We start from the raw sequence: 27027 nt of genomic DNA on the forward strand, positions 1-27027 counted from the left end.
GCAGGCGCAATACGATTGACGTCTGGAGTTTATTTTGAAGGCCGGAAAAGCCTTTTCCACAAGCATGGCGGCCCCTGTCAACAAGAGAACCGACTGTTGGAGAGGCCCAGAAGTGTACAAACATCATGAACAGCAGAGAGTTTGCATTTCTCGGCCGAAATACCGAGACGGGAGAAAGGCCAAAGCGGTTAAGGTAAAAACCTACGTTTCTTTAGAAGAAGAAAAATCGGTTTGAAAAGGAAATTTCATCTAAATCTCTAGGACAGTCAGAGCTAAAGGAGACTTTGCTTAACCACAAACATCATACAAATAAAATATTATATATAAATCGGCCTCAGCTTGGTACTGTGATTAAATTAAACAATAATTCACTTTAATTTAATGTATCCTATAGCGCCAATTTTCAACAACTGTTTTCATCCTATAGCAGATTACAAGCCAGACAGGTCAAATTCAATTCAAAAATACTTTATTAATCCCGAAGGAAAATTAATCAGTTCCATGCTATATGCGATTATATAGAATCAAAGTAAGGCAAATTTGAGCTCTTTAGTTTTAATCTAATTTAATCACACGCCGTGCGATCCATTATTATGATGCAGTACAAAAACTTTAGTTGAACATATAATGGTAATTGGTAAAATCGGATCTATCTACGGAAGCCCAGCAGATTGCGTCTCCTGGTTGACTTTTCAGCAGCCCCTCATTATAAACAAGCATGTAGTCACAGTGAAGACAAACCACTCCATTTTAACAGGAAAAAAAACCCTCTGCAATAAAAGACACACTGAACAAACTCACTGGACCAGCAGTCTTTTTTATGTCAAATAAAAACAGAGTACACAAAGTTAGTGGCAGAAATGGTGTTTCTAAATAGCTTCGTCCAGGGACTAGAAACAACTATAAACAGAATAAATGGATGAAGGATACTTTCTATGGGAAAGAAAAACAAAGAGCTTACCCAGAGTTACTAAAAAGAAAAACAACAGCACCTTCAGTAAGCCCTTCCAAAATCACTGAGCCAGAAGTGACTTATATGTAAGTAAGTAAGTAAGTAAAAGTTTATTTATATAGCGCCTTTCACAGACATTAAATGTCACAAGGTGCTTTACAGAAGTGCACACTTATACATTATATGGGAAATTAAAAAAAAGGATTACATAAAGTTTATGTCAGAAATGACTCGATCAATGGCTTTTGCCAGGGAAGACGTAGCTAAACTCAAAATTAGTGAGCCAGGAGTACTTTCTGTGGGAAACAGGAACAAAGAGAGCAGCAATTGTTCTGTTGATGGCTCCACAATGTTATTCCCCAAACAGATGTCAGAGATAGACTCACCATAATACTAAAGAGAAAAAACAAAAGGAGAACTCTAAGGTAACGGCAACAATGCCTGTAAAAATGTTGTGATGAAGAGTAGCCAGAGAAAATAAGGAGGATGAGGAAAAGTGATATGTATATCTTCCAGGAGCCTAAGCCTTCAGAGATAATTCAAGAAAACATAAGCCATTTAAACTATAAGCTTATAACTGAAAGGTGGCGCCTCCCATTCTGCTTTGAGAAACTCTTGGAACCACCAGTAAACCACCAATCTGATCACATTTGTTTTGTTTCATCAGGTGTACACCATAAATTTAGAGTCCCGTTATGTGATGGTTCAAGGGGTTCCAGCCATCGGCGTGATGACGGAGCTGATCCAGCTGTGTGCGCTGTACGGCATCGTGGAGGAGTACCGACCCCTGGACGAATATCCAGCTGAGGAGTTTACAGAGGTCTACCTTGTCAAGTTTCAGAAACTAACAAGTGCCAGGTACACTGTGTGAGACTTACTGTGGTCATGAGGCTTCTGTAATGAAGCCAAGAACATCCGCTGAATGATGTTTGTTTAAACTGTCCTGTTTCAGAGCAGCAAAACGTAACATGGATGAAAAGAGTTTCTATGGTGGTGTGCTGCATGTATGCTATGTCCCGGAGTACGAGACGGTGGAGGACACCAAGCTGAAGCTGCAGGACAGAAGGAGTTATATAGTGAGAGCAGCTCGGAATAGGGGTATGGTTACCTCAGTTGATATATTTTAACTCGACAGATTTAAAGAAAAATGTGTTTCAAATATTTTCAGGATTTGACAGATTTTTTGCCTTTGCCTTCTTTTGTGGAAACTCTTTTTCTTTCTTATTCCATATCAAAAGAAAGAGAAAGGACAGAAGCAACGCAAGAGAGTCCTACATCATCAGATGCAACATTATTAAACAAAATCCTCCCCAGACACGATGAAACATCTAAAAATGAAAATACCAGAGAGGCTTTAAACGTGAGCCACTATTCAGAGTTTCCTCCTTTGCCCTTACCACCCGAAGAACATTATTCATTTAGACAGAATGTCCCAACAGAGGACAAAATGGGAACTTTGCATAATTCATTCTCTAATATAGAACAGCCGCAAGCGGAGGGTTTAGGCTCCAACCCAACCACCTCCAACTGGGACCAAGGCACAGAAGGCCGACTGGGTTCAAATCCTATTTCTGGAGTCAGATTAATTCCCAGGATTGCTCACTTGGCAAGCAGAAAGCACAAAATGGAAAGGTCTGAAGAGCATTCAGCGAACGTTTCTGGAGAAAATGGGCCGTTGATTGGACCTAAACTACCGGAACCACCAAAACTGGACATGGAAGACGAGTCATTAAACACAACCGTTACCCTAATCAGGAGCACAATGACGCAGGTAGTCATTCAGTGATTTTTATTTGTATTTGACATGATAACAAATATACTGTCACAATGTATGTCTGTTTAATTTTTAGGTGGGATCAATTCCAGAAGTTAAAAAAGTTGAGAAAAAAGCAAAACCACGTCGCCGGATATAAACTGGACAGATGTCTACCGCTGGCTGCTTTGGAAACTAGATATTTCTCTTTTTTGTAGATTGCATTTATTTACCCATTGTTAGGAAAAGTACAAGCAGATATTAAGCTTTTTATTCATGATAGATTTGAAGGTGTACATGAATATGAGTTGTTTCCTTGTTCTTGTTGCTCTTGAAATACAAGGTGCTCAAACTTCTCAATACTCTGAAAGATAAAAAAAAAAAATGAATCAGATTAAGAACGTCTGGCAGAAATTTATGGCATCCTATAATTTGTAAGATTACTGTGGGGTCAGGGAGGCAGGTTCCAAATGCCTCTAGCAAAAGGTTCTCCTTTTGGACAGATTTTTCAAAGTCCTTAAAAGATAGCAGGCCATCGTGATCGTGGTCCTAAAGGGTGGAAGGAGGCAAGTGTTAAATAATCTTCAGATCCAGATTTTTTTTTTTTTAAATAGATCAGACCAGAAGCTTCGATAAAAGGATTTAAACTGCAAACAAACCACTGTATTTGAACAGTGATCTTCTCACCATTCTCTTCATTGTGATCTCAACCACGTCTTTAATTGCTTCATCCGGATCCTCCTCATTTGGCTGCTTGAGGAGGCTCTGCTTCAGCATGTGACAAATCTCTTCTCTGGCGATGACTTTGTCATCATTCAGGTCGTACACTTGAAAGCAGTCTGAGGAATGCAAAAAAAAAGGAAGGATTGCCAGCTGGATAAGTATGGAATGTCAAAAGTGCCACAACGTAAACCAAACAAAATTTAAATTATTTGTATATGTTATAATAAAATTTGAATATATTAAATAACTCTAGATTTTATCACTAATTATTTACACATCAAATGTATTGAGTACATAAAATAGATATTTATTTAAACTGGAAGTCATGTTAATGATGTGCAGTGCACCGTAACATAAAATGTCACTGTGTTTCTTCTAATAGATCCTAATGTCCAGGTTTCCTATGCAGCTTTAAAAAGAATGAAAGAGTCTAGAAATTTGCTTCTATCATTTTCCAAGTCTAAATAAATATGGAAAAACGAAAACAGGAGGGAGAAATGTTCGAAGACTTTATCTGTTTTCTGAGGGATAAAAGTCTGTTACTGCTTAATTACTGCTGTAGTTTTACACTGATTTATATCAAGTTGGCATGCTTTCTTTAATTTGCCATATAACAAGTACATTTTGACATTTTACTTTATATGTATTTTGATTTTTTTACTTACTGAATGCATGCTTATTCAAAATCAAAATAGGGCAAATTTTACCACCCCTTTAGTCTCTAGCCGACTGTAAATTCATGTTAAACTGGGTCTGAGACTCTTAAATTGAGTATAAATGTCAAAAAAGGAACAAAAATAGCATTTTTTACAAACAAGGTACCAAAGTTTACAAAGTAGTTTAAATAATCTGCAATTACTCTAGGATACACCATTCCTTGTTTGACAAGCCCAAAAGCCAGATTTTAAAATATATATAGTTTATCTAAGTGGGTTGAGATGGTACAAAAGCAGTGGGTAACGTACAGGGGTTGGACAATGAAACTGAAACACCTGGTTTTAGACCACAATAATTTATTAGTATGGTGTAGGGCCTCCTTTTGCGGCCTATACAGCGTCAATTCGTCTTGGGAATGACATATACAAGTCCTGCACAGTGGTCAGAGGGATTTTAAGCCATTCTTCTTGCAGGATAGTGGCCAGGTCACTACGTGATACTGGTGGAGGAAAACGTTTTCTGACTCGCTCCTCCAAAACACCCCAAAGTGGCTCAATAATATTTAGATCTGGTGACTGTGCAGGCCATGGGAGATGTTCAACTTCACTTTCATGTTCATCAAACCAATCTTTCACCAGTCTTGCTGTGTGTATTGGTGCATTGTCATCCTGATACACTCATCAGAGAACAATACACGTGTCACATTGTCCACAGCCCAAGATTTGCGCTCCTTGCACCATTGAAACCGACGTTTGGCATTGGCATGAGTGACCAAAGGTTTGGCTATAGCAGCCCGGCCGTGTATATTGACCCTGTGGAGCTCCCGACCGACAGTTCTGGTGGAAACAGGAGAGTTGAGGTGCACATTTAAATCTGCCGTGATTTGGGCAGCCGTGGTTTTATGTTCTTTGGATACAATCCGGTTAACACCCGAACATCCCTTTCAGACAGCTTCCTCTTGCATCCACAGTTAATCCTGTTGGATGTGGTTCGTCCTTCTTGGTGGTATGCTGACATTACCCTGGATACCGTGGCTCTTGATACATCACAAAGACTTGCTGTCTTGGTCACAGATGCGCCAGCAAGACGTGCACCAACAATTTGTCCTCTTTTGAACTCTGGTATGTCATCCATAATGTTGTGTGCATTTCAATATTTTGAGCAAAACTGTGCTCTTACCCTGCTAATTGAACCTTCACACTCTGCTCTTACTGGTGCAATGTGCAATCAATGAAGACTGGCTACCAGGCTGGTCCAATTTAGCCATGAAACCTCCCACAGTAAAATGACAGGTGTTTCAGTTTCATTGTCCAACCCCTGTATAGTGCCATTATTTGTGGGACTGCAACTCTTATTAAAGCAGGTCCAAAGGTAATGCTTTGTACTCAAATGCCCAGAATTGTACAGCAAATGTAAAACAAAAATCTAGAAATTTAAGACTGGAAAAGTATGGAACCTTTTGATGGAAAATGTAAAGGAACCCTGAACATCTAAAAATGCAGTTACTTATAGAGCAACTAGTTCTCCAACTGGCTTTCATGGGGCTGTCTAAAAGCAAATATAAAATCATGATGCACTGCAACACATTACCAAGAGATAAATTAATACATAATGAAATAAATTTAGAATACATTTTTCAATCAATGGCATATTTAACTAGGTTTAATATATATTTATCGAATAGTGTTTTTGTTTCCAGGTTAGATTAATGGCACATTTAAATACTGATTTGTCAATTAAATTATTTGTTGACTAGTGGCACCTTTGGACTTCCATAGAGTACCTGGATGTCGTTTTAGATAGAAGGAGATGAGGTTAAGAACACAAAGTTGGGAACTTGCGTTTTATTTTCTCATCTAGCGTCCCACGCAGAAGAACAGAGAGTCCTTCGATCCACTCCTCCACATTAATGATACCATCACCATCTTTGTCAAAACTCCTGAAAACTGAAGGGCAGAAAATCTGTTACAAACCTTGTGATCTTCTTAGACATTAAACAAGTCTTAAAACACGGATTTCTATTATAAATGTGGATTTTTGTTTTATAATATGCCTAGAAAGATATGATCAGATTTCGATCATAACTAGTCCTGCTAAAAGCCTCAGAAAATGTTCAACCAGAGCGACGCAGTACCTCCGTCGATCATCATGGCATTGGTCAACCCAAAGATGTTCTGCAGGATGCCTCTAAACGTCCATCTGTCCAGGCCATGTGTTGCTTTACCTCGGCCGACCTGCTCAGCTTGAAGGACGTTAAACGTCTGGATCAGACACTCGATCTCTATTTTAGTGACTAGCAGAATGAAAATAACGATGTTATTTGACGTTCTGAAGCGTATTAGTTGGTGTAATTTTGAGATGATTAGCGAAACTTTAACAAAATCCAAGTAGACGAGCAAGAAAGTAGTTTATTAAACGATGAATTGTTACAACTCACAATGTTCCACCTTTTTCGCGAGGGTTTCAGCCTGGGCTTGTGTCGCCTTCTTGCTCTTTGCCGACATTTGCAACATTTTGAACAGCTTCTTGGCGTTTAACGTCGCTCAGTGAGACCTCTGTTTTAATTTGGAGGGTGACGTTGTTGACGTGGCGTCTCCATAGCAACAGCGAAGGCACCTAGCATTTCGGGATGTTACTGCAACTTTGAAGCTATTGTGTGCAATGCAAAATTAAGACTTTTTGGGGGTTTTTCCCACGTTGCTGCAATGGCAGCTGTAGTTCCGTTAGGGTACGACTCAGTTTCTGTCTGTTCTTTACAAGCTATAGCTCAGGTTCCATTAGATTTAATGGAGATCATGTTTGAGCATACATTTTTTTTTTTTTTGCCACAGGTTCTAAGTTGAAGTCTGCACTTTAACTTGGCTATTCTGTCACATAATTATGCTTTGATCCAAACTATTTCATTATAGTTCTGGCTGTATGTTTTTGGTTTGTGTCCTGCTGGAAGATGGGAACTGTGCGCTTATCTTAAGCCTTTTACAGCCTCTACGAGGTTTTTAATTCCAACATATCTCTGTATTTAGCTTCACCTAGTTTCGTATCAACTCTGACCGATTTCCCAGCTGAAGATGAGTATCTCCATAACATGACGCTGCCACCATATATCACCAAAACAATGATGTGTTCAGGGTGATCTGCAGTGTTGGAAGGGTCTGGATCCTTTGGTGTAGTGAAACAAATACAGGGGTTGGACAATGAAACTGAAACACCTGTCATTTTAGTGTGGGAGGTTTCATGGCTAAATTGGACCAGCCTGGTAGCCAGTCTTCATTGATTGCACATTGCACCAGTAAGAGCAGAGTGTGAAGGTTCAATTAGCAGGGTAAGAGCACAGTTTTGCTCAAAATATTGAAATGCACACAACATTATGGGTGACATACCAGAGTTCAAAAGAGGACAAATTGTTGGTGCACCTCTTGCTGGCGCATCTGTGACCAAGACAGCAAGTCTTTGTGATGTATCAAGAGCCACGGTATCCAGGGTAATGTCAGCATACAACCAAGAAGGATGAACCACATCCAACAGGATTAACTGTGGATGCAAGAGGAAGCTGTCTGAAAGGGATGTTTGGGTGCCAACCTGGATTGTATCAAGAAAACAAAACCACGGCTGCCTAAATCACGGCAGAATTAAATATGCACCTCAACTCTCCTGTTTCCACCAGAACTGTCCGTCGGGAGCTCCACAGGGTCAATATACACGGCCGGGCTGCTATAGCCAAACCTTTGGTCAATCATGCCAATGCCAAACGTTGGTTTCAATGGTGCAAGGAGCGCAAATCTTGGGCTGTGGACAATGAGAAACATGTATTGTTCTCTGATGAGTCCACCTTTACTGTTTTCCCCACATCCGGGAGAGTTACGGTGTGGAGAAGCCCCAAAGAAGCGTACCACCCAGACTGTTGCATGCCCAGAGTGAAGCATGGGGGTGGATCAGTGATGGTTTGGGCTGCCATATCATGGCATTCCCTTGGCCCAATACTTGTGCTAGATGGGCGCGTCACTGCCAAGGACTACCGAACCATTCTTGAGGACCATGTGCATCCAATGGTTCAAACATTGTATCCTGAAGGCGGTGCCGTGTATCAGGATGACAATGCACCAATACACACAGCAAGACTGGTGAAAGATTGGTTTGATGAACATGAAAGTGAAGTTGAACATCTCCCATGGCCTGCACAGTCACCAGATCTAAATATTATTGAGCCACTTTGGGGTGTTTTGGAGGAGCGAGTTAGGAAACGTTTTCCTCCACCAGTATCACGTAGTGACCTGGCCACTATCCTGCAAGAAGAATGGCTTAAAATCCCTCTGACCACTGTGCAGGACTTGTATATGTCATTCCCAAGACGAATTGACGCTGTATTGGCCGCAAAAGGAGCCCCTACACCATACTAATAAATTATTGTGGTCTAAAACCAGGTGTTTCAGTTTCATTGTCCAACCCCTGTAAGTGACTGGTCAAAACACCTTTCAAAAAGGTTGCAAATCACACATTATTTAAAATAAATGTAAGAAGATATAAAACACCGTTGTCATATGGATAAAACATACTATAATAGGTGTTGAACATGCAAGTGTTGTCATGTTCTTGATGTTTGTATTCTATAACCAGTGATAGGAGCTTACTTCTATGCATTGGCACTTTACGACAAGTCACAACAGGTAGTGGTTCAATATTCCATGCTGAAATGGAAAAGTCCTTCAAAAAGCCAGTATGTCATCAGTTGTCACTGACTCGTTTTACGCAAACAGACACAGCATTATAATGCCCATCAAAGAACATATATAATGTACAATTAAACATTCATTAAGCCATACCATGGTTCTTTTTATGCATATTTATTATTCTTTTGTGAAAGTAAGTAATGCATAGGTAAAAAGATCAGGGTGTTTTTCTTTTCTCATGGTTTTAAGACTAAGGATGAGGGTAAACCAGTTCAAAGAAACACCATATTTATTTAAATTATTATTATTACATTAGGATTAAAACTGAAGTTACTGATTTTGAACCAAAATGTGCAAGTAGTCTTAAAACCTGACATGAGATTCAATTAGCCCAGTAAAAAGCCATGAACTTTTGCAGAGTAGTAATTTTTCAAATCAAAATGTTCTGTCTGATATTTCAACTGGGAGCAAAAATCCTGTCACTGCCATCTGCTGGAGGACACCTGCAGGGGACTCAGACTGTGATTCTGTCATCCACTGTCCCTTTGAAAAGAAAAACAGAAATTAAGGTGGATATTTAAAAACCTTTTTAGTAAAAGTGTAACATTGCAGGACCTTGTCTACACTTTAGGCTCCTAACCTTATTGTCCTTAGTCATATATATAATTTGGTTGCAAAAAGTGTTATTATAAGGTTCAAATACAAGATGGGAACAAGCTGCCATAACATTGCAGCAGAATGATTCAAAAATATTTCTCTGAGACGTTCACAAATGAATCACTAATAAAATATTATAAAAATCTTTAATTACAGGCTCAAAGATGATTGACAGGAATGTAAACACCTTTAAACAAGCAGGAAGACAATGTTAAAATTTTGTGTCAGCTGTTATCCACGAAAAACTGAATTTTTAGTTTTATGCTTCAGGCCATAGTAAATGTGAACAATCCTTCATTTATAGATTACATTTCATATTTAATTAATAAACTACAATTGAATACAAACATGTTTTTTACCTGATTCAACACTGAATGAACAAAATAAATGTTAAAATGCAGACATACGAGTTATTCCTACACTTTAAGAATATTGCACAAGTACTGACTTCAGTTTGAGTGTAAGTGTTGGTGTATATCATAATGACAGAGAGGTTACATGTGCTAATAATAGGGGGGTGGGGGTGGGGTGTCTTCCATCAGTCCAACAACAGTTTGAACATGAACATGAAGTGTTTGAGTGCAGGATGTTCTGGTCACACAGACCACTGCATGAGGTTAGTTCTGATCGGCAGTGTTGTATCAATCCAGCGGTTTGGGTTTTCAATCATGGAGGTCCACACGGCGACTTCGTCCTTTGTGGAGTCCATCCAGCTGACGGCCTCGCCATAGCTCTGACCTGCCATTAGAAAATAACACAAAGAAGTTGAAGGCTTTTCTGCTGTGGACATTATCGCAAACATGCAACCACGACAAGTGACCACTCTTACCGTGAGTCCAAAAAACACGTGCACATTTATGTTATCTTTGCATAAGATGATTCACAATAAAACTAATTACTTCTCATCTCAGAGCACATGAAGAAATGAAAAATAGGTATCCTAACGTCTGCAATATTTCTGTGTATCTGACCAGACAGAAAAATCATACCATTTGGACAGAATTGATTTTTTAAACAGCTACAGTATGTAATAAAGGAAAAAACAGAATCAGTCCAAAATGGTCCTTCATGGTTCCATCAGTAATGGCAAGTCATTCAGGTCCTGAAGAAACAAAGCAGCACCAACACACTATTTGACTATCGGGATGATGTTTTTAGTTTTGTTTTGTTTTTTTCAGAAATGCTGTGTTAGTTGTTTATGCAGCTGGAATAGGACACATATTTTCAAAAAGGTCTTTGTTTGCCTCACCAGTCCACAGAATATTTCAGTATAGTCATGGGGAATTATCAGGATGTGTTGATGTGTTGCTTTTTGAGAGTTTTTAGCCTTCTTCATGTTTCAGACAAGTTCTAAATAGGTGACCTCTTGATTCTACAAGTGAGCCAGTAGTCAGGCCTGGGTGTCACTAATAAAAGTTAATCGGCTTTCCAAAAAATGCGTCTAATCACAGTTAATTATCACTGTCTGATATTAAAATTTGTTTTATGATCTGAAAGTGAGTGAGATTTGAAAAAAAGCAAAAACAGAAGAAATCTGTAAGAGAGCAAAGACTTTCTCACAGCATGATGCTTCTTTAACCTTGAGCTCCACCAGATGCCGCTTTCCTCGAGTCACAAAACCTTCTGAAATATTTGAAATTCTTGTGTGCAAAGGGCAAAACGTAGCCTGTGTAAATTATCTGACTGAAAAACTTGCATCTGTGTTTATGATCGTGTTTATTGGTGGTGTTATAAAGCCTAACTAGTTTATGACCTATCATGTCACATTTCCAGATGGAAGAAATGATGCTGTTCTGGTGACTGCAAGACATCATTAGGATCTTTTGAATACACAAAGATGGAACTAACCAGGATTGAGGAAAAGGAGGAAAACAATTTCAGAAACTTTCCTAGATGCTAAGTTAAGTCTTCAAAGGAGCTCTTTTCAACCATTATACCTTTCAGCAAAACATACCTGCATTCTTCTTAAAATATCACGACTGTAAAATTGCAGTTTATGTCTGAGTGAAACTCTGAACTTGCGTGTGGATACAAGGCTTCTTCTCGTCTACTTTAAAGACTGAATGGTGGAAGAAAGCTGTTTCAATATAAATTTGACTAAAACTATTAAAAGTACAAAGATTCTCACCTGTTCCGCAGCTCAGATGAACCCCTCCCAGAATGTTCGTCTTTAGACCATTTCTTTGACAGACTGTAAGCTCAGCACAGGCCTCCCTCAGATCACTGGTTTGAAAGCCGTCATAGACCATGGTGTGGTTGTATGTTGGACTGACGGAGTGCTTCACCACCTGTGTCTTTTGACCGCTCTGTCGACCGACATCTGGGAGAATGTAGCTTGATTTTGATGTGTAGAGAGAGACAAATGAAAGAAAATCAACACCAGACTGATGGTGAAACGAAAAGCACCCCAGGTGGAAAGAAAAATACTGACTAGCATTGGTTAAGCTACTCTTCAAAATGGGTAAGTTAGAAAAACATGCCATTCAAGTAAGGAATCTGTAGAATCTTTACAAGCATCTTTATAAGCCAGGAAAAGGCTACAAGATAATAGTATTCATCCAGGCTTTCCCATATCTAGTCAGAGGGATAGTAAAAACATAAATAAAAGAACTAGAACTGTGAAAAACAAGGCTGGCTACACAATGAAGAAGAATGGTAAGAGAGATAAAATAACTATTTTAATCATGAAGTGTTAAAATATAAGAAAACTTTGTTGGCATCCCTTTTTACCAGCGGTTCCAATGAGCGTGGTGTGTGCTGTACATTAGGAATGTTGACCAGCTAAAAAGAAATATATTCCAGAGCAGACACACCTTCTTATAAAGGAGTCTATAGCGCCTCCTTTCTTAGAAAGGAGACCATGAGCCTCTCTGAGCCAGATGTGAACCTCTCCTGTCAGAGGCAGACCGCCACCTGAACACAAACATATATACATGCATACTTTTATGTCCACACAGAATGCTACAACACTTGTGGTGTTGAAGCAGGACAGATTTATTCTTCTTACCCTCAAACCCCTCAGGCACAAATTTGATAGACAGCATGATGTTCCCCCTGATGCTGATAGACTCTGGACTCAGATAAACCTATATAAAAACAATCAAATGATAAAAACAAAATAATGGATGAAGGCTCAGATGTGTGGGAGCTGAGACAGACCAAGGTTATGTAAAACCTTATTTAAAATTCACAGCATGTTTTCCTCTTCCATCAGCTCTCCCAGACACAAGGCACAGTCTTCCCCCTTTTTTCGGTGTCTCGAGCCAAACTGCTCAAATGTCTGTTTTACATACACATTGCTGAATGAAAGCAGATGCAGATATCAGTGTTTTTGTGATAGTTCAAAAACAATTTAAGTTCTGCTTTTGATACAATTTCTCATGATGTTCTCCTAGTGACCTTAGAATAAGTTGAAATTACTGGCTTATCACTTGCCTTAAATTGTACCTTATAGATTTTTATCAATAATCAGATAACACGCTTCACCAGTGGTCTTCCCCATCACTATATTTCAGGCCTCCCATTTACCTTTTATCTCTCGATCAAATTCTAAGGAAATATGGCACACATGTTCATTCTTATGCTGTTGAAACAATGTCTCTACATACACTGTATAAAAAGCACAAATTGTTTTCCTCACCATCATACAAGAAATCAAATGGTTTCCCATTTTAGGTCAACTAGGATTACCAACAATTTACAATCTAAACTTTATGAAACCTGCTTCAACAAAAAAGCTGTCTCCCTTCTTAACAGCATGAAGACTTGACATTCCCATGGGCTTCATATAACAGTTGGACATGACACCTTCAGGCTTCATACCCAAGGTTGAACCAAATGTGTGGAGATCTACAAAACTCCTCCTATCTTAGTGGATCTCGTTAGATTTTTTTCATGGTGTGTTTGAGGTGTTGCCTTAAAACGTTCAAATCTTTGGTGAGGTTAACAGCATATTGTAATTCGGTATTTTAGCTGTTATACTGTCTTTTAGGGTCTAGACATGCAACTTTAAATAAAATGTTTAATTTCTTTGACTGAAATATTGCAGAATAATTTTATTTGCGTGGAGCTCATTGATCATAAGGGATTCCCTACCCGTGGCTGCAGATCTTGCCACAGAGGCTGCGTGCAGGTCCAGTCCCACAGCCCCAGAGCCACCTCCACCTCCCCCAGGAAGATATTTCTTCCCAGAGACTCAGCGTGCCACACAGAGAGGTTCAGAGTCCGACTGCGCAGCTCCCCGATACGCAGTTTATACTGAAACAACATAATCATAATCAAATTGTAAGCAGTGCAGGACAAAGTCTTGGGGAATCCCTTATTTTGTAACAAAGAGGCTAAACCATGACTGCTTTTGAATGATTATGAGGGACAATGAATACAGTTAGCATGTTATGCAATGTGTGCATGAGCGAGCGTCTCACCCTGAGCGTCTGATCATAGACTGGGTTCAGTGTTTTCTTCTTGACTGACGTCTTCTTTTTGCTGTGATTCGACTTGTCTGGCAAGAGATAGGTCTTTACATATCTGTAAAACATGCACACACACACTTGTTCAGTGTGCCACTGCCAATTTGAAGCTAGTCACATGAAAATACAACTGCTTACGGGTCGGAACGGTTCTTGCGCGCTGAAGCGATGTCCTCGCAGCGATACACTCTCACCTGCAGCTCCTCACTGTGATTGTCGTAAACCAGCGAGTACTGGATGCGGCCCCTCACCTCCACCACTCCAAAATCCCCCGAGCTGAACAGACTCATCATGCTTCCACTGAGCTGCAACAAACACACAGACACACACACACACACAATCACAGAGCAGAAGAGAGCTCTTGCGTCACTCTCCTGAGCTGAGTCATCTAGTGTCGCTCTGATCATCAGCTGATCATTTGTGTGTGTCCGGTGCGAGAGTGTGTGAGTACCGTGTAGCTCGAATGGAGGCTGCCGTTGGAGCTGCTGGTTTTCAGAGAAGCTGGATCTTGCTTCGTCAGGCTGCTGTTAAAAGAGTCCAAATCCCCGTTGAGACCCACAAATAAGTCTTCCTACATGAAAGCATTTACAGGGCAATTTAGTTCTCAAACAAAATGTCATATTTTGTCAAAATACACATATTTGGACAATGGTCAGAAAGTCATGGGGTCTGAAAAGTTTCTGAAATTATTGTGTACCTTTCAAAGGAAACAAAAACAGGTACACAGTAATTTCAGAAACTATCAGACCCCACGACATTCTGTACATTGTGCCTCCAGTTCAGTTTCAGAAGAATCAGAATCAGCTTTATTGCCAAGTTTGTATAGACAAACAAGGAATTTGACTCTGGTACACTTTGCTCTCAATAATAAAGAATATCTTCTTTTTTAATGTTCATATATGCACAATTGACTTTACAATGGAATATGATGTAAGATCAGTCCAAGTATGCATGGTGTTGTTCTGGAACTCTGACTGTCAAGTGTTCATCAGAGGAACAGCCTGGTTTAAACATTAATTACAAATAAATTCAGTTCCTTACTTCGGTAAAGAGTAGAAATGTGGGACTTTTATATCATCGTCCACATTTATTGGCGGTAAAAATCTCTAAACAACTTTTTGTTGCAGTAGATTATTTCTCAAATAAAAAATAACTCCTCTAAAATAAAAGCAAGTAAGTTATTTATACATTTATACTTTCCTTTTTTAAATTTAATCCATGATTAAATAATCTCTGACATCCTTTTTACCTCAGGTATAAATATGATGTTGCCCATTTCTTTTAGTTCCTCTTCAAAATGGGAAAAACCACTGAACATGCCATTACAGTAGGGCTAATGCATGTTGTCTTGATCTCTTGATAAGTCAGATGATGATATGGGGAAATTACTACAGTCATAATTACAAAAGTTTGAAACAACTAAAACTTAAACAAACTAGGCTGGATGAGGGTCCATATTTATCTTCCTACCACACACATCAAGAAAAGTTTGGGAGCAATACCAAAAAAACTACCATCACAAACACAAAAATGTGGAGTTTGCTTAATGCTACTACAACTTTACCTGAAACTGTGTACCTTTAATAAATGAGGCAATGAAAAAAAATGTTTTCTTAATGATAGACTTCTCGACCAATAAATAAATATAGCTACATTTACATTTGAGATTTTGTTTTTATACACATTACATATGGAGGGTGCTGTAAAAAATAAAATCTCCAAAATAGTGGCTAATTGTGTGTAAATCCAGGTAAACTTACCCCAGGTGGAGCACAGCTGTTTACACATTTAAAAAAACCTTACTACTAATAAGACCATATTGCTCAGACCTTTTCACGAGAACATAGTGAGGCCCAAATGCTTTATTTTGCTGCTGCATAAATATCGTCCTTCAAACAATCCAAAAGTTTCAGAAGGGAACAAGTTTGACTTATACTTTGACATAATGTCAAATATTGACTCAGTGTCAGAAGATGGAAACCAGGCTAGCTGAACACTGTTTACCGAAGCAGTTAGTCATAGTACTGTGTGAGTGTAGGCGGGTAGTCTAATCACCTCAGATTCTTCTGAGTGCCCGTTACTTCTCGTTTCACACTCTGTGAGCAGAATAACGTGGACAATGTTACTCAGAGGCATCGGTGATGCACAAAGGACTTTAGAGATATTTTTCATACCTTTGGATGGAGAAGAACTGTTTGTATTATTTAAAGCCTGAGTGAAGTCAGGTTTCATATTTTCCTCATTCCTGGAAACATAAGTTTGTTATTAAAAATATTTCTCCAATAATTATTGCAAGCAGAGCTTTTAATTTGAAAAGTACTCTAACTAACCCTTCGCTTTCCTCTTCTGTTTTCTCCTGCAGTCTTTCCTTTGCCTCAGCGGGGATGTTGTTCAAGGGAGTTTCCTTCTTCTCTCCAATGAACACTTCATCCAGGTTCACATCTGTTACCATTGCAACAACCAGAGAACTATCACTGAGATAGATATGCCTGCAGCAGTAGAAAAAACTGGTGCCACACTGACTGAAAACTCACCTCTGCTCTTTGTCTTTCTATGGCGTATGGATGCCCGAATAAGGTCACAGCCTGAAGTCCACCTGCTATGACGTTTACTGCAGACCTCGCTGAACCATTCTCCGGAGAGGAGGCGCAGACGTGATGGGTTTTTCTCCATCTGCTCAAGGTTCCTGCAGCATTGACACAAAATCGAGATTAAACTGAAACCTACAGAACTGTTCCTTCACAAGGAGGTTACAGAAGAAACAGTTGCGATTGTCATTTTGTCCTCAATTAACAGCTAAGTTCTTTCAAGATAATATGTATAATTTTTTTAAAGTTCAACAAAAGTGGGCAGTCAGTAATTTAGCACAGCTCCCTCTTAACACTTAACAAGTTACTAGGTTTAGCTCACCCAGACCATTATTATTGAATTAATGTCCATAGTTCACCACGAAAACAATTATGAGTTAAGTGACGTAATTCACCTATTAGCATATCAACTGTCTAAATGCAGCATTTGCAACCTGCTTATTTATGTACATTTTGTTCCCTCCTCTTTTCTTTTGCACATAAACTGTATTTTATTATGGCCAAATTTTCAACACAGCTTCTTTCTTGAAACATAATTTCTTTGCTTTTATTGTGAAAAAGCAAAATGAGTCTAAAATTAATCACAGCATGCTTAAAGTTGCAGCCCCATCCTCCGTTCAGTTCTCCTGTAAATGCAAAACCCACCTGGAGACTCCCTTCTTAAAACAACAAAATTGAGGTGCGAAAAAAAAAATCAGTTTAATCCATTAGGTTTGTTAAAGCACATGCATTGAGATTATAAAATCCAGTGTGAAACTAGGGCAAAAACATAAATTGTGAATATCGGGTCCCTACAGACACCGTCTATGTACATACGTATGTAACAGCGAAATCTCACCTGTGTCTATGCACACTCAGACACACTGCAGTCACCAAGCTTTTGTCTTGGAATGAAAATGATGTGACTCTTTTCTGCAAAAAGTATCAAAAGTTGGCTCCCTAAAAAATGCAAAGAATAGAAAACACTGTTTTGTGTCGCCAGGATGAGCTGCGCTCCCTTCAAATACGCCGGAACAAAACAGCATCATTCAGATCAAAGTTCTGGAAGTAAGTGAGTATGATTGGTTCATTCATAGGACTGCTGACAACTCAGTGCTATTTGCTTTGACAGTAATTTACTAAAATATTGATCTTTCTAGCCCACAGCCATCACCACCTACAACGACTCTTTGAAGAAACATAGATAATACTAATTAAAAGGATATTTAATTTGCCTTTGGGATTAATAATGTGTTTTTTAAATTTAATTGAATTGAATATAGATGGAATTTTCCCTAAATCCACACACGACTTGTTTAATTGTTGGCAAACTGTGCCAGTGCTGAGAGAAGCTATTAGAAGATCTAATTTATCAGCACATCTGCCTCTATGATTAGATTCAGCACTGAAAGCACATACAAAGTTTCATCATGAATTTACCTGTTAGTGTTTAAGTTTAAAAGACATATGGGATCGAAATTATCATACATATTAGTTTCTGAATGTCATAAATGTATGCTTTTTCATTTTTTGAAGTAGCATGCTTAGATCCATTTAGAACATGTTCAGATTGTCTCTCAAATGATAAAAAGAATTTCCTTTTTGGGGAAATCAGACAAACTATGTATAAAGGACATAAAAACATTGAACAATAGCAAAATGAATCTACAAAGAATTCTATTTTCTTATTCAAAAATCAAATATTTGGACTAAGAACAACAAATTTGGCTGCACGGTGGTGCAGTTGGTAGCACTGTTGCCTTGCAGCAGGAAAGTCTTGGGTTCGATGGCCGGTCGATCTGGATGTAGCATGTTTTTTGTGTGCATGCATGGGTTCTATCCTGGTACTCTGGCTTCCTCCCATAGTCTCCCTAAATTGCCCTTAGGTGTGAGATTGCGCGTGTATGGCTGTTTGTATCATTGTGTTGCCCTGTGATGGACTGGTGATTTGTCCAGGTTGTACCCCACCTCTTGTCCAATGACTGGGGATAGGCTGGAGATTGGCACCAGTTCCCCTGCAACCCTGCACGGAAAAGCAGGTATAGGCAATCCTCAGTAAAATAATCATCTCTGACTGACCTTATACGACCTTCATCGAGATTACGCAACTCCAAATCACGCTGCAGGACCTGCAGGACGGAGGATTGCTCCTCCTCCGTCAGGTGGCTCAGATCGAGAGATGAGTCAACCCGCTCCTCCGCCATACCTGGGAAACAGATAAATGTTATCCTTAAACAAATAAATGCTACCTGTTAGGAATGGCATCATGTCCTGTTTGTATTTTAAAGGGGTTGTTCAAGGAATTAAACACATTTTTAAAAGTACTGTACTGTTACGTAGTTTATGCTTGATCTGCAAGGATCTTTCAGAAAAATGACATTGTGTGAATTAATTAGTGATTTAATTTGTTGTTTCATATGAGCATGAACTGATTACTATACACGGCTTCTAAGCACAGGGCGAGGAGAGATTAAAGGTCTGGAAACCCACAGCCTTTTTAGGAAAATATTTGAATAAATAAGCAAGACAGAACAAAAACCGGAGGTGCAAGTTGTTCAATAAAGGGAGGGGGAGATTGCTGTCCAGTCCCACAGAAAGCACGTTATATATTCTCAGTGAACGAGACTAATAAAAGTATTGGTTTATCTTTAATGATCTAGAATCACAAAATATCAGCCTAAAATATTTTAATCACAAAATATTCAAAACATCAGTACTTCTCTGGTAAAAAAAAAAAATAACAATAAATTCACCAAATTCTAAAATAAAAGTATCTTTATTGCAGTATCACACTGAGAAATTTTGAAAACTTTAACCTTTACATTTAGTATTTTTACTGGTAGCACCCCTAACAATCCCTTATAAATGTAACTGTAAAATTATTCTTCACAACAATTTTTTCATTCTTTTTCTTCACACGTTTTCCCATGGGCCTTCTTGTGACCAGAAAGGGGGTTCCGAGTATGTTAATCCTGAATTTGAGAAAACTCTGTGTTTTCCTTCCATAAAGAAAGGTTTGAGCATATCACCATGGTAACGTACCCTGAATCAAACCTGCTCCCTAGCGAGAAACCATGAGTTTCTTTTGGTCCTGACCCAGCTGAAGCAGCTGCCTGGCATGAGTTTTTTATTCTTAAACTCTGATTATCCTACATTGTCAGAGGATTTTCTCACTTAAATTTGAAGTTCTCCAACTCCTAGATACAATTTTCCAAGTTGTTGTAACGGCATCGCTTTTCACTGATGCATCAGGGCATATTTTGTGCATCACGCTTCACTTTTATTATAAAGAGAGCTTCTTTATGCATAATATGATGTAGAAAACTTTTAGAGGCAGCGGTGTGTCAAGCTGTTAAAATCAAAGTCCAATCAAAATTGAAAAGTTAAATATTTTGCATTACATTAAATTGTGTTACAGATTCTGCTGCATCAGGTTGGGATTACACAACTATTTATCTCATTTTGCAGAGCTTTCTTATTGAACATGCATAGAAAGGATATAGAGCTTGAAGCAGAATGCTTCTACAGCATCATTGTTTATGTATGTTTAACTCATCACTGGTTACAGGTTATTCTTTTCATTGACAGGATCAACATCATAACTCATTAAATAGCATACAATACAGAACTTAGAGCTTTGTACAACTATTAATCTTTCCTTGTTTAACAAACAATCTAATATATCCACTACAGTTGCAGGAGGATTTCACAGAAAATATCTTTCTCCGCCGATGCCGTTTTGTGTACTCTGACCTTGAGCCTCAGCCTTATTTTAAAGTGACACCCTGCAGGGTTGGAGCTCAAGTTCAGCTGATCATTCTGTAAGCTCTGGGTGAACACAGAGGGGGTCATGTCACGTCACTACGGTGTGTTATTTTCCTTAACAATCTACAATAGGAGGAGAACAACAACCGGCCCAACAGATTAGTGACCATCATATCCTCCCTGCAGACATCTGGGATGGAAGGGAAACCATAGATACGATTTATACCAATTATTTTGCTGGTTAAAACATGTCCAGTCATTAAACAACCACAGCAAACATAAAGACTATTCGATGCATAGTTGTAAGGAACATTAACAGCATTGTTAAAACATTGAAACTGGGTTAAAAAATTTACAAGTAGGATATCAGCTGAGAGGACAGTGTTCTTTTGTGTGTCCAAATTATAACCACTCAATATTTACTGTAAAAATCTTTTTTTTTAAATTAATCATCTCCTAATTTTAGCTGTGTCAAAGTGTCATAATCTCCCTGTGTTTAAGGTTTGAGTTTGAATATTGTTTACCTTCCCTGCACTGCTATGTTCTTCATTTGCTTTATTTCAGTTCATTTAGGTTATTAGATTAATTCTGGTGTTTGCATGTTTTGTTTCTTCCTGCATTACAATGGATTAGATGTTTCTAGTTTATATTTTCTTGTAGATCTGTTAATGTTACATTTGGCAATCTCGTTGTTTACTTATTTCAGTTCATTTCGATGTTTTCTGTTCTACTGCCCTGCACTCCCTTCTCATCATGTGTTAATTAGTCTCTCTTCCACAAGCTGCTTCTCATTCCCTTCTGATTAACCCTTTTGGTTTATTGGTATATTCTCCTTCCTTCCTCAGTATTTAGACTTCCTGATTTTCTGTTCTCATCACTAGTTCATACTGTTAGTTCCTTGCTCCAAGTCGCTATTATTTTCCTGTTCCACATCTGCCTACCTGCCTCTGTTCCATGCTGTAAGTTTTCAGTTCAGTCATTCTTAAATATTCAACTCACCTTCTGGCTCCCACACTCCTGTTTGCACGTTGGTCCTACAAAACCCTGGCTTAATATGACGCAATATGACGTCTTTTTTCCTGACAATACAAAAACAATATACAATAAAAAACCTTTTACTCAGTCCACCACTCTGATTTACGCAACAATTTTAAATTGTTAAATAAATCCAGAATGCTTCTGAAGATTCAACTTCAGATAGAAAGCTGTTTAATTCAAAGCAGCCTGTCTCTCTCTATCTTTCTGCTGCTGACTGGTTACATTTTCAAACCATAATATCAAATTTCAGCAAGAAAACTGACAGAAACAAATATATCATACACATTTATAGGCACCATACAATCAAATGGCATTTGCAGGGCTTGCCGTTGTTTAGATAGTACAGTCAATAGGAACTGAGAACTCTCAATTTACCAATTACCGACTCAGACTTTTAAAAAAATATTTGCTGATCTATTGAAACATTGGGGAAAGGGCATCTTTATCGGCCTTTCAGCTTTTGCATTTTCTGATAATAGCAAAGCTAAAAATCAATCAAACATAAAACATAGCAGAAGCCAAGTCCTCATTTGTTCGCACATTCAATTTGCAGCAAAATTTTCACTTCAAGGGTAGCAACAAACAAGTCGTTTATGGAAAGCGACATCCCCTATCACCCCACAGCTCTTTTTTAAATGTTTTTCACAGAGACTTCCTTATTCTCTTTGCAATGTAGCGCCTCCAGTCCATTTGATCAATCACGGTGACCTTTCGATGATGAATTGCAGTCCAGATTTATTAAATGACAATGAAGTTGGAAGCTGCAAAGCAGACCTCAAATTCAGGTTATTGGCTAACCACTATAATCGGCCATATTTTCATACATTTTGTAAACTTTGCACCATACAGGGGGAACTTATTTTCCATTGACTGAACAGCAATAACCAACAGAAACCTCCAGATGCAACTCAGAGATTGTTTTTTTTTACTCTACTCACATGTACGCCCCCAAGACCATGCCGCCCTAGGGGGGGAACCATATCCCCTATTTTAAAACTGCCTCTGGTCTCAAGTTAACCCCAAGCCACCGTTCAGTCTTTGAAGTTGTGCTTTATGGGCATCAGTGGGTGAGGGGACATGCTGTGTCTGCAACCTGCAACGGTTTTCATCCCCTCCTGGTCCAAAATTACAGTATATTTAATGGATTGCTAAGTAACACTTTTAAATTAATTTTAAAACACATTGCAGTAACAGATCTAATGTAGTATCAGCCCTCATGACAGCTAATGTCAAAAAGGTTTTACGTCTTATTTGTTGCAAAACGTTACTTGTGTTTTGCGTGATTAGGCAGACGTGTTCCCTGCCTTTGCTCGGGTACTTGTGTGTAATTTGCGTAAGCGCAGACGGTCTGCCTGGAAAACAAATAGGCAACAAAAACATACAGTTTCCGCCAACATCAATACCATTGCCATGTTGCTTAACAGGCTTTTGATTATTCTCGTCAAGTTTCTCTATCGCTTCAAAATGCTTAAATGTTTTAAAACCATACATAAAAATTAAATGACCGGTTTAAAATAAAACTCTGATATTTTATCCTACGTCTATAATCATGTATCTTTACTACATCAGTAAAAACAAAAAGATGCTAGAGCAATGTTTTAATCCTCATAAGGACGACGTGAATGAACACCTGTCGCTTCATTTCCTCACCTAATCTCTTCCCTCCAAAAAACTTATTAAAAAAAACACCCTTACGCCTAAAATGAGGTGGAAATGTGTATTACCTTATCTGACGGCTTGTACTTGTTCCATCTGGGAGAAGTGAAGGAAAAAGTTTTTCTGGGTGCGCTCTCTGTTTGTGTGCTGAGCAAACGGATTGAACACGCCCTCAGGGTTAGTCCGCAAAGGGGCAGCTCTCTTCGGAGCTCAGCGTGAGAATAAATGCCACACACACACACACAAACACAGGAACAGTTGCGTGTGTGTGTGTAGAACAAATGCTACCAAAGTGTGGGTCCGTTTATAGTCAAATCCAGTTCAGAAGAGATACAAAAAATGGACAGAAAGTTAAGGCTAGAATCCTCCAAATTAGAAATAATTTCGCACACAGGCAGGCTAGCTAGGTGTGTAAGTCCTTATATATGAAATGATTTGGTAGGTCTAGAACAGGCAACCCTGGGTGAAAACGTTGGATTGGTGCTGTTGCAAGTAGATTCCTGAACATCCAATAGTCATACCTCAGTTTCAGAGATTTTGAAAGATGCATGCCTAAAACTGCTGTCATGCTGTTTCTTATGTTGCCATGTTCACTAGCGTATTGAAAAAGCGTGTGTTATGCAGGGCTACATGTGGTGAAATTAAGCAAATTTTGTGGAATATCTTTAAAGTATTTGTGTCCACTCTGGCGCTGAACATTGCATGTGTATTGGGATCAACTTTGTGGAACTCACAGTGTTCAACTGCGTCAAGACAAGGTATTTTACTTATAACATGATGTCACCATGTCATTGTTTTTCTGTATTCAAAGGTCACCTGACCATCTGGAAATATAATTTTAATGCTGTATGAGGTCCTTAAGTAATACAATAAGTATTATCCAAATGAATAACAAATTAGGTCATGCAATCAGTTGCACTTTGGGTTCCAAATATATATCATCCTGGAATGAGTGAATCTTCATCAACACAGACAGTATTTACATAGTATCAATTTAAATTGCTCTAGCAGTGTCACGCATGTGCGGTATATGTTGTATATAAGAGCTGCTCATGCTGTTGAATTTTTTTACATGTCCAAAAAGCTCCAGAACAGCTTGGCTTCAAGATATTCTGTGGTATGAGCATCACAAGGTCTCATAAATATAGCACATATGCGCCACAGCAAAGAACTTAAGTGCAACTCTAAAGCTGCGGCCGTGACCCAATCATAACATAATGTATGTTGCGTTTAATTTGTTTCAATTTTCGAGGTTGGATGTGGGAATAATTTCACATCTAAGGTGAGCTTGTCCCTTCAGTGAGTTAGAACACTAGAATGATTTGTTAATTGTGTTGCTCACTGCTGTTAGAAACATAAACAAATAGCACTGTGTTTCTTTGGGTTTTATGCATTCAAGCAAGCATCAAAAGAACACGTTCACAAATTAATGCTGTGCAGTAATAAAAACCTTTGGAAATGTTAATAATTGTTAATGGCAAATTGGACATTGAAATCAGGGCTGTTAGGATTTTTAAAACTTGAACTCCAACTTGGGCAAGCTTACCCCATCTGGGTGTGTCACATACTGTATAACCGACCTAAGCACTGTTTCAGATGTACACCCTTTCATAGAAACACTATTCCCTGATGGCTGTGGCCTCTCTCAGGGGGGGGAGGCGCCCTACCTCAAAGCAAATATGGTTCAGGAATTGTCAACATTTTGGTGTCGAATACCACAGCACACCTTCAAAAGGTCTAGCGGAATACATGCCTTGAGTGCTGTTCTGGCAGCACAAGGGGCACCAACACACTACTAGGCAATGTGGTCTATATGCATAGAGGTTACATGGTGGACATCCGTAGTGGTTATTCAAGTTAGATGGTTTCAACATCAAACTACTGTAACACCTGTATGTACTTTGTGCACAGATGTTTTTGCAAGTAGGTGTATTTTGGGTATCAGTGTTATCATGTTGCCCTTTTGATCTAGTTTTAATATGCTTATAATATTATAGTTTAAACAGCAACAGCACAGGTCACAAGTACAGGTCCTTCTCAAAATATTAGCATATTGTGATAAAGTTCATTATTTTCCATAATGTAATGATGAAAATTTAACATTCATATATTTTAGATTCATTGCACACTAACTGAAATATTTCAGGTCTTTTATTGTCTTAATACGGATGATTTTGGCATACAGCTCATGAAAACCCAAAATTCCTATCTCACAAAAGTTAGCATATCATTAAAAGGGTCTCTAAACGAGCTATGAACCTAATCATCTGAATCAACGAGTTAACTCTAAACACCTGCAAAAGATTCCTGAGGCCTTTAAAACTCCCAGCCTGGTTCATCACTCAAAACCCCAATCATGGGTAAGACTGCCGACCTGACTGCTGTCCAGAAGGCCACTATTGACACCCTCAAGCAAGAGGGTAAGACACAGAAAGAAATTTCTGAACGAATAGGCTGTTCCCAGAGTGCTGTATCAAGGCACCTCAGTGGGAAGTCTGTGGGAAGGAAAAAGTGTGGCAGAAAACGCTGCACAACGAGAAGAGGTGACCGGACCCTGAGGAAGATTTTGGAGAATGGGTCGATTCCAGACCTCGGGGGACCTGCGGAAGCAGTGGACTGAGTCTGGAGTAGAAATGGTTTACTGACCATGGTATCACTGTGCTCAATTGGCCTGCCAACTCTCCTGACCTGAACCCTATAGAGAATCTGTGGGATATTGTGAAGAGAACGTTGAGAGACTCAAGACCCAACACTCTGGATGAGCTAAAGGCCGCTATTGAAGCATCCTGGGCCTCCATAAGACCTCAGCAGTGCCACAGGCTGATTGCCTCCATGCCACGCCGCATTGAAGCAGTCATTTCTGCCAAAGGATTCCCGACCAAGTATTGAGTGCATAACTGTACATGATTATTTGAAGGTTGACGTTTTTTGTATTAAAAACACTTTTCTTTTATTGGTCGGATGAAATATGCTAATTTTGTGAGATAGGAATTTTGGGTTTTCATGAGCTGTATGCCAAAATCATCCGTATTAAGACAATAGAAGACCTGAAATATTTCAGTTTGTGTGCAATGAATCTAAAATATATGAATGTTAAATTTTCATCATTACATTATGGAAAATAATGAACTTTATCACAATATGCTAATATTTTGAGAAGGACCTGTAGATGTATGCAAATACAGATATTATCTTGTACATAATAAAGATTTTGCATAACGTACTTTCGATTTAAATGACTTCAGTATAACACGTCAGCTTTAGCTTTTACGGCCTTAAAGAACTTTGATTGGTGGCCAAATTTGAGTCATGAACAGAGATACTTCTATTATAGTGGATTTTTACTGATTGTACAACAGTAGTATTAAAACTATTTTCACTGCAATAATTATCTGCTTAAAAGATTCCTAGATGGCAAAAAAGAGCAAGTGAATCATAAACAGTCCCATCACTTTTGGAGCTTTGGTTTATAGGAGTGTTAAACTGCTATTTTCCTGTTGCAGCTAGCCGTGCTGCATTGCTAATGCTAGCTTGCATGTAAACAGGAACAAGTAGAGATTGGGTTTCAGGTTTTTTGCTTATTTGTTCTTCTGAATAAAAATGCTACATATAATATTGTCCTTACTATCATCGTGGCTTATGAAAAAATAAAATCTCTTTACTGTGTTTAAAACATGTAGGCTGAAACATTAAGGAACCCCTGATAAATGTTGTTCTACAACAGGATATTTGGCAGGGTGTTATGATTCGCACACACACACACACGGATGTTCTGCCAAACAGTAGGGTGGGGGTGCGATTTATCTCATAGCTGTCCACACCTATTGAACAAATAGTGAGTTAGAACACACATGCACACCTGCTCATACGAGCAGTTCTGCTTGTTGTACGTAGGAGGAAAAACTGGCCAGTCGTGCATTAACTAAATGTGTTTGTTGAACTTCCCTTTCACACAGTAGAAATGTGTTTGCGTGTAGTGTGAGGGCAGATTCAGACTGAAAAAGGCTTGTGTTCAGTCCTGTCAACAGTCTTGGAAAAGAGCCACCGTCTGCTCAGTTGGGGAAACCTTTTTGTGTGGGATTATTCAAGCCTGTAAAGCCTTGGCACACTGGCCTCACTGCGG

The 27027-nt window shown here is 38.8% G+C and overlaps 3 protein-coding genes across 8 annotated transcripts; 1 reads left to right on the forward strand and 2 right to left on the reverse strand.

Annotated features, from left to right (window-relative positions):
• Nucleotides 1-19: 19 nt before the first annotated feature.
• Nucleotides 20-3099, forward strand: rbm48 (RNA binding motif protein 48; the record flags this gene model as incomplete). The annotated part of the gene is made up of 5 exons (XM_047383935.1): nucleotides 20-193; nucleotides 1620-1810; nucleotides 1905-2050; nucleotides 2191-2723; nucleotides 2803-3099. Coding segments are annotated over 5 exons (1107 nt in total), but the record flags the coding sequence as incomplete, so codon positions are not given.
• Nucleotides 2727-6742, reverse strand: efcab1 (EF-hand calcium binding domain 1). 3 transcript variants are annotated; one of them, XM_047384135.1, is made up of 6 exons: nucleotides 6523-6724; nucleotides 6220-6378; nucleotides 5927-6031; nucleotides 3393-3544; nucleotides 3150-3254; nucleotides 2727-3069 (listed from the first exon to the last, which is right to left on the reverse strand). In XM_047384135.1, the coding sequence occupies exons 1-6, from the start codon at nucleotides 6596-6598 to the stop codon at nucleotides 2980-2982; spliced, it is 687 nt and encodes a 228-aa protein (XP_047240091.1). In that variant the 5' UTR covers nucleotides 6599-6724; the 3' UTR covers nucleotides 2727-2979. The 3 variants fall into 3 exon arrangements, with proteins under 3 accessions (XP_047240091.1, XP_047240090.1, XP_047240092.1); XM_047384134.1 differs by having other exon boundaries at nucleotides 2727-3254; nucleotides 6523-6742; XM_047384136.1 differs by having other exon boundaries at nucleotides 2727-3254; nucleotides 6533-6679.
• A 2799-nt stretch (nucleotides 6743-9541) lies between these two features.
• On the reverse strand, nucleotides 9542-23115 carry sytl1 (synaptotagmin-like 1). 4 transcript variants are annotated; one of them, XM_047384829.1, is made up of 16 exons: nucleotides 22973-23115; nucleotides 21210-21289; nucleotides 18555-18651; nucleotides 18414-18468; nucleotides 16413-16564; nucleotides 16209-16320; nucleotides 16053-16123; nucleotides 15934-15974; nucleotides 14330-14449; nucleotides 14017-14183; nucleotides 13834-13936; nucleotides 13505-13666; nucleotides 12417-12495; nucleotides 12223-12322; nucleotides 11538-11743; nucleotides 9542-10147 (listed from the first exon to the last, which is right to left on the reverse strand). In XM_047384829.1, exons 5-16 carry the CDS (start codon nucleotides 16549-16551, stop codon nucleotides 10005-10007), a joined length of 1443 nt encoding a protein of 480 aa, XP_047240785.1. In that variant the 5' UTR covers nucleotides 16552-16564; nucleotides 18414-18468; nucleotides 18555-18651; nucleotides 21210-21289; nucleotides 22973-23115; the 3' UTR covers nucleotides 9542-10004. The 4 variants fall into 4 exon arrangements, with proteins under 4 accessions (XP_047240785.1, XP_047240783.1, XP_047240782.1 ...); XM_047384827.1 differs by lacking the exon at nucleotides 18414-18468 and having other exon boundaries at nucleotides 18525-18651; XM_047384826.1 differs by lacking the exons at nucleotides 18414-18468; nucleotides 22973-23115 and adding an exon at nucleotides 22187-22221 and having other exon boundaries at nucleotides 18525-18651.
• Between the last annotated feature and the right edge of the window lie 3912 nt (nucleotides 23116-27027).

The sequence above is a fragment of the Girardinichthys multiradiatus genome, chromosome 13 (genome assembly GCF_021462225.1).
Source record: "Girardinichthys multiradiatus isolate DD_20200921_A chromosome 13, DD_fGirMul_XY1, whole genome shotgun sequence".
NCBI classification, from domain to species: Eukaryota; Metazoa; Chordata; class Actinopteri; order Cyprinodontiformes; family Goodeidae; genus Girardinichthys; species Girardinichthys multiradiatus.